The sequence below is a fragment of the Maylandia zebra genome, linkage group LG16 (assembly GCF_041146795.1).
Source record: "Maylandia zebra isolate NMK-2024a linkage group LG16, Mzebra_GT3a, whole genome shotgun sequence".
In the NCBI taxonomy this organism is placed as follows: Eukaryota; Metazoa; Chordata; class Actinopteri; order Cichliformes; family Cichlidae; genus Maylandia; species Maylandia zebra.
The window spans coordinates 9,487,982-9,497,558 of record NC_135182.1 but is presented as its reverse complement, the minus strand read 5'-3'; the positions used below and the strand labels follow the sequence as shown (position 1 = coordinate 9,497,558).

General features: G+C 40.6%; 2 protein-coding genes across 3 annotated transcripts; one reads left to right on the top strand and one right to left on the bottom strand.

Annotated features, from left to right (window-relative positions):
• Window positions 1-470: 470 nt before the first annotated feature.
• LOC112430073 (uncharacterized) lies at window positions 471-3,171 on the top strand. 2 transcript variants are annotated; one of them, XM_024805507.2, is made up of 5 exons: window positions 471-639; window positions 974-1,065; window positions 1,444-1,638; window positions 1,727-1,803; window positions 2,060-3,171. In XM_024805507.2, exons 1-5 carry the CDS (start codon window positions 489-491, stop codon window positions 2,697-2,699), a joined length of 1,155 nt encoding a protein of 384 aa, XP_024661275.1. In that variant the 5' UTR covers window positions 471-488; the 3' UTR covers window positions 2,700-3,171. The 2 variants fall into 2 exon arrangements, with proteins under 2 accessions (XP_024661275.1, XP_024661276.1); XM_024805508.2 differs by lacking the exon at window positions 974-1,065.
• Window positions 3,124-5,814, bottom strand: LOC112436199 (uncharacterized). Its single transcript, XM_024805520.2, has 3 exons — window positions 5,125-5,814; window positions 4,673-4,808; window positions 3,124-4,390 (listed from the first exon to the last, which is right to left on the bottom strand). Exons 1-3 carry the CDS (start codon window positions 5,718-5,720, stop codon window positions 3,638-3,640), a joined length of 1,485 nt encoding a protein of 494 aa, XP_024661288.2. The 5' UTR covers window positions 5,721-5,814; the 3' UTR covers window positions 3,124-3,637.
• Window positions 5,815-9,577: the final 3,763 nt, after the last annotated feature.

The following is a 9,577-nucleotide window of genomic DNA, read 5'->3' as shown; positions in this document are numbered from 1 at the left end:
GAAATAATTTGGAGCTTTTTAATGGTTTGTAATGGCTGTGTATCTTAAGAAGGGCAGCAGGTGTCACTGTTGCTTCTCTGTGCAGTGACTTCCCCAGAAAAGAGTTGATCAGGAAACAGAACCTGTGCACTGATTCAACTTTTGGAACACGGGCTTATCCACAACGGACCTGAGTCACATTACATTACCATGAGAACATTACATTGTGTCACGGTTCTGTATTATGTGGTCTGAAGAAAACTAATCTACTATACTCAGTGTTGGGGAGTAACGGAATACATGTACCGCCGTTACGTATTTAAAATACAAAATATGAGTAACTGTATTCCGTTACAGTTACCGTTTAAAAAGGTGGTATTTGGAATACAGTTACTTTGTTGAATTAAATGGATTACACGGCAGTACTTTCCTGTTTCATATGGACTACTTGCACTAACACTTCCGCGTTCTATGTAGTCCTGCCCCAGTGCTTCCGGTGCGGTTAAACCATGGCGACGTTCTACACTCGATGCCTACAAGAGCTCCCAAAATTGAACATCACCGATGTTCATCGGATTTGCAGAGTGACGACTACCCCCGCCAGCAAATTAGATAAAGGATTTAAGTTATATGCTGCATCATATATACACAACTACGAAGGTAAGAAAACGTAAATTAACCGACAAAGAAACGCTAGCTAACGTCAAATGCAAACACTACGTTACTCCGCTATGTCCTTCATTTGATGTCAGTTCTCTACATTGCATGTTTTCTTAAACGGTGTTTTATGTCGTCCTAAACTATAGTTGAGGTTTTCTTAACTAATGTCACTTTTGTTGTTAGACACTGTTATATTAGCGTTAGGTAGTTGGCTAACTATGGAGGTAGTTAACTACCTAATGCTACTCTTGCTAAGTGTAAAATATATATGTTTAAGACATGCTGAAATGAGTAATACAGAAATAATGCTAATGGTACTTGTATCTTTATTCAGTGTCCAATAAAGACAGGTTGTCAGGGGAGGTCGGTGTGAGAGCCCTGTGCTACAGGTCGATGAGGAAGAGTGAGGCACCACACAGACTAAGTGTAGGCAGGAAGCTGTGTAAAGTTGTTAATCCCCGTTCTGTGGGGTTCAGTTCATTTAAGCATTAGTTAAGTTCATTCCTAAAGGCCCATCAACTTGAATGTTTTCCTTGTCTCCCTGCTTTATCACTCCTAATTTGACTAGTCAGATAGTTAAATCAACGTGTGTTTGGGTGATCAGAAACATTTGACAACAAGTTAATACTGCAAATATACACAATCTAAGTTATTACAGTTATCAAGCATGGTTAAGTTGTTTTAATAGGGAGAGAAGGAAACACTAAGCATTCAGGAGGGTGCGTAACCATAACACTGAACTATGTTCCTGTTCAGCTCTTCCATGAAGATGTTACATTTTTAATTTTCGTTCTTTCTTCTTAGATTAAGCTTCTGGATTCATCGCCGGTGATACTGACACATAGCCAGTGCTCCTGTGTGGCAGGCGCTGTTATGTGCAATCACACAGTGGCACTGCTCTTCCAAACAGCACACTACTCACAACTCAGAGTGCCGGTTGTCCCCCCTGTGCATAGCTGCACGGAATCTGAACAGCAATGGCACAAGCCACGGACAGTGGTAATTTAAATGAGGTTAAAGTTTTTGAATTAGTCCATGTTTACATATGAACAGCAACACCATCCATAGTAAATGTGTCTTCTGTTAGGGTGTGAGGCCAGGACCCATCAACTCCATGATCTTCACTAAGCCAGTACCAAATAGGATGGCCCAGACTGGAGTACGGTAATTACATTTGTAAAATTTGGTTTCATGTGTTACAAATGTATGTTGCTATTTTTTTCATACATACATGTGTCAGAATAGGTATTAATTTACATACAACATTACACTTTCTGAAGACGGCTAACTCAGTCATGTACATATACATCCCAGTCTCTAACTTATGCACCACTGTTTTACACCTTTTAGTTTTTAGTTTAGTTGTTGTTCAGTATAATAACCTTCTTCCTTACATTATTGTCATTGATGTTTTCTTTAGGAGTGGCTTCTACAGAGGCATGGTGGGTCCGTTACCAGATCCCTGCTTGTTCAGAATAACGGAGGCATATGCAAAATTTAATATTGAGGACAGGCCACTTGTGACCACAATGAACATGAGACCTGACAAGCCCCTTGTGGAAAGTGCCTTTGGGCTGGTGCAGGAGGGCAGTGTTCTGTCATATCAGCAGCCGGTTTTGACAACCTGGTACATCACACTACACCGCGATGCACCACCAACACCGCACTTGCCTCTGGAGGGGTATGACATCTTGCCATCAGATTGTGTGTTTGTGTGCTCAGAAGAAGAGCTTCTGCATCTGAAAAGCTTGTCTGTAACTCTGGAAATGGCTCACAAAATAGAGGAAGCTACACGTGAGCAAAGCTCTTCGTCTGAGTGGCATCAGCTCCGCAGGCCCAGAGTGACTGCCTCTAGGTTTCGGGAGGTGTGTCACGTCAGAGGCCAGAGCTCGGCCGAGTCACTAGCAGAGCGTATATTGAAGGGAACAAGGCAGACAGCAGACATGAGGAGAGGAACTGAGATGGAGCCTGCAATAGCAGCAGAGTATAGTAGGCTAATGAATGTTAACTACTCACCCTGTGGTCTGGTCATTCACCCCATTGCTTGCTGCATCTCCTGATGGTGTTGTTTTTGACCCCAATGAATACCCCCAGTTTGGCTTCGTCGAATTCAAATGTCCCAATGTACAAAACTTTATTGACTGCAAATATGTGCAGATGGAATGTGGTACCCCTAAACTAAAAAAGAGCCACGCATATTACTGGCAAGTGCAAGGACAACTGCTCATCAGTGGGATGCAGTGGTGTGACTTTGTTGTGTGGGCACAAGAGGACTACCTAGTGCAAAGAATATACATGGATATAGATGTGCACAATGCAATCAGAGAAAAGGCAGACTATTTCTTTTTTTACATATATATGCCAAGATACCTGTGTTTGAAAAAATGAACAGTGAAAACAGCAAAAAGAAAAACAGATCCTTCAGGCTGGCTGGAACAAAATAACTGAGGTTTTATTTTCAATATATTTCATGAATTCTTTTGTTGTTACATGTTACTTTTATGTGACATCAATAAACTGTTATTTAAGCAATGGCATCAATTTAATTTTTAAAAACACACATTAAAACATTGAATTTGTGCAGAACTTATTTACATGGTAAGTATTTAAAACTCCATGCCTAGCATACTGATATACATTTAGACAATAACACAACTGAACTGTAGAAAATGACAAATGGTATTTTTGATGTTACAAAAGTTCAATGTCACTTATGGTTTTAAAACGATTTAGTGATTTACTTTATAATTTTGATAAATAGTTTTGTTGAATCTGAATAGTAATAATAGTAGTATAATTAAACAGTATTATTAACATTAAACATTTGCAATGAATTTGAATTATCAATAACTGAAACTCAACTATCGGCACTCAAGTACCAGTTCTGTAATCAAGTATTGTCAGCTGAGAAGGAAGAAATTCAACTGTAGTGGCCTCAGCTGCAGGTCATTTTCCATAAGTTACTGGCACTGGTGTCTTGGGAAAAATCCATCTTGTCTCACTTAACCCATTTTTTAACTAATGCTGTGTTCTGGTAATTTGACAGCATACATGCCACTGCAAACAGTTGGTTGATATTATAAACATGTGACATGGTAATGATGCTATCAAAAAGTTTGATCTGTTTGATCCTCCTAATGACTCGCTCCACATGTACCCTGAGTCTGGCTATGGCCTGCGTCTCCTTAACCTGGTATGCTGGCATCTGCTTCTGCTTAGATAGAAAAGGTGGGCAGTACACTTTGCATTTACAACAATCAGTGATTAGGAAGCCCTTATCTACCATCACTGCCATGTCTTCAGTCAACTTCTCAGCAATGCCTGATTGTTTGAATAGTTCCTTGTCACTAACTGAACCAGCATACAGATTAGAGATGAATGTCACTGGACCATGTGGAGCTATGCCAACCAGGGCTTTCATCGTACAGTGGGATTTGTACGAAGAGTACATTTCACTTTGGAGAAGTGGTGAGGATGGTGTCTGACACCTCAGCTCTGTACAGTCAAGGATCATCTGGGTGTCTGAGAAATCTTTGAATTCCTCAGGGAGGTAAGCTTGCACTTCTTCACGTGTAAGCCAGATGCACTGAGACCCCAGTGCAGTGGCAAGAAAATTTGTCCATGTTGCAATAATGCGGCTCACTGTGGACTGGTGTATGTTAAATCGGTGTGCCAGGTCCCTCTCCTTCAAACCAACTGACAGGAAAACCAGGAAAAGAAAAAACTCATCAATTGGCTGTAGCAGCTGCCTCTGGAAGGTGAAAACAAAAGGGAAAATGTTACTCCTTAAGCTATGAACTAGTAAAATTATTCTTTTCTTGGCTAAATGTTTTGTAATGGTTAGGCATACCATACTGTACCATGGGGTAAACAATGAGGTGCTGTAGTGCACAGGTGTATGTATGTAAAGGATACTGAGTCTAGCATACATACACAGGTGTATGTATGCTACTGTACATAAAGTAATGTTATTGTACATAAATACAATAACATTACACCTCTAGTTCTAACTACCAACAAACCCATAACCTACTGTTGATGTGCGTGCAGGTGTCAACACTTCTTCGTTCCGATTGGCAGCTGACTTGGCTCTTGAAACCCGGATAATTTTATAGATGCAAGGCTCAATCAAAACCCAGAATGCCATCAAATGATCATAGCTTGGAAATCTATTCACGAGAGAGACATACATCATGTCAATCATTAATTAACATTACACACTGACATAAAAATAATGTGAACTGTGACAAATATGCTAATGGTATGCTGTATAAAATAGTCTGATTAAGAGTATTTGGTGTTGTATTTTACCTGTAGCATTAGGATATCGTTTAAATACTAAAGCATCTACATAAAACATACAACCAGCAGAGAAAAAGTAAATATCTATTTTGTTTTCATTAAGACTGGAAAAACTTTCGAAATTTAACTGATGGTGACCTTGGTATATTTTAAACAGTTAGCTTGAATAGAACTTAGATGTACCTGGTATAGAATCGGATGTCAGTGTCGGAGCCAGCAAAACGCTGTAACCCAAATTCTCGCTGGACACGTAACTCCTGTATTTCCTTCCTCAGAGTCTCCACGTCTTTGGACAGGTCTTCTGCAGCTGATGCAGATATGTCCAATGCAGATGGCTCAGGGACTGAGCAGTAGTCATGATCTCTTGTAAGACTGTGCTCTTCTTGATCGTCAGGAGGAACTAGTTCAGGGCGTCGCTCCGTTCTCTCCCAAACACTACGCCGCGGTGGTTCAACTTTATAGCCATTCCACTCAAAAAGTGTTGGTACAGCACCTTTAATAAGCTGCCTTCGACCATCGAGGGTTGTTGGCTCTATGAGTTGATCACTGGCAAAGTGTCTGCAGCAGACCCTGGTGTGAGAGGTAATCGTGAAATGATCCCGGCGTATATTTACCAGCCATTGTCTTCTCAAGTCGGAATGGGTCGGAAAGGCATGAAAACTTAGTATGCCGTTAAATTTGGCTGAAGCTGAACAAAGTGGGACACAGCAATGCTCGGAGTATTTCTTCTCCTGTTTTTGAAAATGTTCTGTTTTAAATACTTTCCTTTTTATACTCATTCTGAAGCGACATTAGCATAGCTACCGATAGATAAGCAAACGTACCGGAAACGCACAAGCGGTATTATTTGGAAACGGAAATACGTCACATGCCCTAGTGCAAGTAGTCTATTGTCGCGGGTCAGGACTGTTTGGGTTTTGTTTGACAGCTACGTTCTGTTGTTCCAGGTGGCAGCGTTACAGTTGCCATGGTTACAGGGTGACACTCTCTCTCTGCGTGTTTCCTGGGTGAGAGAGCGCCTTTTTGTTGTTGTTGTTGTTGTGCTAAGCTAACAGGCAGAATGCTACAGGTATAGCTCTAAAGAATGTAGCATCATGGGCAGTGTAGTCCGTGCTGCAGGGAGAATGGACTGCCATACACGTTATGTGTCCGTGAACTCGAGGAGGGAGAAAAAGGCGAGTAGAAAAGTAGGAGTTGTCATCGAGCAGAAACGGGAGCTGGAAGCATGTAAATATAATAATAACCACTGCAGCCAAGAAGAGTGCCTGACGAGCCCAGTTGTAAGTACGCTATTAAGACTCGACTGTACGCTGTGTTCGTGTTTTCCTCTGAAACAATAAGTTCCGTTGGAGCAGTCTTTCAACGCCTCTCTCTGTCTCTCGCAAGCAAAGTTGACCCACACAACAAAGTAAAGCTATTTTTCGGCTATGAGCCCAACTCGGAACCCGCCGTCTTAGTCAGAGGTCCCTTTACTACGCTTCGGAGCCGCGGACCTTCAGTAACAATAATAAATCACAGCAATAGTACATTCACATAGTTGTAAACAGCATGATAATATATTAAGTAATCCAAAGTATTCAGAATACGTTACAGAATACATTTTGGGGCATGTATTCTGTAATCTGTAATGGAATACATTTTAAAAGTAACCTTCCCGACACTGACTATACTATACTCAATAAATTAAGCTGTAGATAGCAGCTGGTCTGCTAACCTTGTGAACTGAAGCCTAAAGTTCATCCATGCCTTCGGTAAGACAGAAAAAGGTGGTGATATTAATGTTTCTGTGCATATAATTTTCATCGAATCTGTCTCTGATGATCACACTGGGAAACTGGCCAGGTTCACATTAAAGATTTCTTGATGATAATGAGAAACTCTTCTTTGTCTTCTGTAGCAGTAGGTGAGAGTCTACCTCAAAAGTAAAAATCTACTAAGCAGCAGTGATGCTTATATCTGGCTAATTTGCACCATAGTGTAAAAGATGAATGTAGCCTCTGGCTCTGAGAAGCAAAGCCAATTCAGGTAATGCCTTTTAATGGCCACCAGGGGGGGATACCTGTTGCATGAAAAACCCTGTAGAAGTCTTTGGGGAAAGGGCTCTCAGCTCTGACTGCAGTAAGCACTTTCCTGATGGGCTCACTCATTTTGGTTCATACCTAATATAACATTATTTCCATTTTATACATTTTGGTCATTCTAAGAGTCAGAAAGCAGGATTAACTGGATATACGTCTTGGCTAATGACTCATGATTTTTAAGTTGTTAGCTAACAAACGTGCTTGCTGGTTCCAGTTTGAAAACGCCAACACTGTGATGTGATGACAGTGAAAACTTTCTTCTCAAGGAGTTCACAAACCAGTGACGTCACAGTAGCTACACCCATCTAAATCCATGTGATTCGTGAAGATTATTCTTGATTTTGCTGATAACCTATTTGTTTGGCAACAAATCACATCTTGGGCATAACCAACAATTAATCTCATCCCAGTGGGAATGCGAATTTCGCAGTAATCCATCCAGTTGGTGTTGAAAACAGAAAAAAGGTCAAACATAGTCCTGTGAAAAAAATATTTTCCCAGGGCTCTGTGCGGCCCTGTGAAAGTGCATGCCATGATTCAATTGTTTGTAGAACCACCTTTAGCAGTAATTATAAGTAAGTTGAAGTAATTGCTTCTGTAGGACTTTATCAGTCTCTCATTGTTGAGGAGGAATTTTGGCCCGCTCTTCTTTACAAGGTCCCACTACAGTATTTGAGCTCTGGACTTTGACTGGGCCACTGCAACACCTCGATTCATTGATTTTTCAGCAATTGTGTTGTAGATTTGAGATGTGCTTGGGATAACTGACCTGTTGCATTACCTCATATGGGCCAAGTTTAGCTGTCAGACAGATGGCCTCACATTTGACTCTAGAACACTTTGGTTTTGGTTTGGTTCATGGTCAACTCAGTGACTGCATGGTGCCCAAGCCCTGCAGCTGCAAAACAAGCCCAAATCATCACCCCTTTACCATCGCCACTGACAGCTCCTATGAGGTGTTTGTTTTCGCTGAATGCTGAAAATGTGTTAAGACACCTGAGAATGCTGCACACCTACAAACTGCCAAAACTTCTGATTTTATAGAGTTGTTTTGATTAGCAGGACCTGGTTGCTACTTACCCTATGCGGTAGATGAAACGTGAGAGGATCACTGAGGTTAGCGTGGTTCATTTTATGGGGGACATGAAAATTAAATTACTTTATGTGTCCATGTGATCAGTGACACCTATAAAAAATATAATGCTAGGCATTTGTGTTTCAGGTCTACCTTTAGTAATTCACCTGTTACACAAACCTTACACATTATACTGTTGGACAGCATCACGTCCCTCTCTATATAAATCTGTATATAATTACATACAAGTGTAACCATCAGACATAGAAATTCTCACAGTCTGGAAAAGACCAATAGTTAAAATGTTCTCTATTACTGTAATTACCTAAATGACCTTAGATACTTTCCACTTGAACATTATTAGAGGAGGACATTTCTATGTAGTCCCCCCCTTTACCTCTTTCTCTCTCTCCGTTTTGTGGGCAGTTGGAGGTCAGCATTGACGCAGCACTGCTCCATAAACCACTGGAATCACTTACTGCGTGTGCATTCTATTGTTTCATTATGTGAAATGGAGCAACAAGTTGGACAAACACTCGCTGAGTTATTGTGGGAACCGACCTGGTAGTCCTGTGCGTGTGTGTTTTGATGATGACGTCAGATTACTTTCCGTGTTGGACGCTTGGAGATTTGGCTGGCCATATTTGAGTTGGAGAGCACCGCTTCCTGTGACGCTGTGTGCTGCATAGAACAAACTTTTACATGCCTTATCACAATGATTAACACAAGAGAAAATCCTGCCAGAGTAGCTCTGTGTACGTTTAAGCTGTTTAATTTTAGCATTAAATAACATCATTAAGAGAAAAAAGATTCCACATTTCCATAATCATTTGTTGATGTTGTTAACACTGGAGAAATTTCATTTAACCTTTAACACCACCAAGTGTTAAACAAGACCCTGAAACCCCTATTAGCACAACTCCAAGACCACTAAATTTAAGACAACATCATGATCTGAAACACAGGAAAAAAGGATTGGACAGAAAAAACAGGGCATATATCAGACCAAATGAGGGATATGTATAATACTGGAATGAACTATAACTGAAGCACTGGTACTGGATGAAACCCTGTTAAAACTAGTGCCCCAACACCAACAAGAAATAGTGGCCAAAAAAAATTCAGAGAAGGTGGCTAACAAACAGATATTTAGCCAACTATGCCAAAACATCACAAGATGGAAACACACTAGGGCTAAAAATAATAACTAATCTGAATCAGGACTGCAACATCAAAAGGTTAGAAGACCAAAATATGGCAAATACCAGACTGAACTGGCGACAAAGCATCAGTGGATACTGGCTCAAATCAGGGTTTGAATTATACTAGGAAAAACATTAGATTGGAAAATATTGAAAGAAAAATTAATAAAGGCAGCAAAACAGAAAAAAGGACTAAACATTATGTCATAACTGACCAAACTAGGGCTTAAACCCCCCAAAACACTAATACCAAGCCCTGGCCTAGAAACCTAGGTCAG

Excerpts from the sequence above, each read along its gene's own strand:
- LOC112436199 (XM_024805520.2), bottom strand. The coding sequence starts at position 5,720 with ATGAGTATAAAAAGGAAAGTATTTAAAACAGAACATTTTCAAAAACAG. Across the intron at positions 4,809-5,124 it reads GACATCCGATTCTATACCAG|ATTTCCAAGCTATGATCATT; the intron begins GTACATCTAAGT and ends TCTCGTGAATAG. Across the intron at positions 4,391-4,672 it reads CACCTGCACGCACATCAACA|AGGCAGCTGCTACAGCCAAT; the intron begins GTAGGTTATGGG and ends TTCACCTTCCAG.
- LOC112430073 (XM_024805507.2), top strand. The coding sequence starts at position 489 with ATGGCGACGTTCTACACTCGATGCCTACAAGAGCTCCCAAAATTGAAC. Across the intron at positions 640-973 it reads ATATATACACAACTACGAAG|TGTCCAATAAAGACAGGTTG; the intron begins GTAAGAAAACGT and ends ATCTTTATTCAG. Across the intron at positions 1,639-1,726 it reads GGCACAAGCCACGGACAGTG|GGTGTGAGGCCAGGACCCAT; the intron begins GTAATTTAAATG and ends GTCTTCTGTTAG.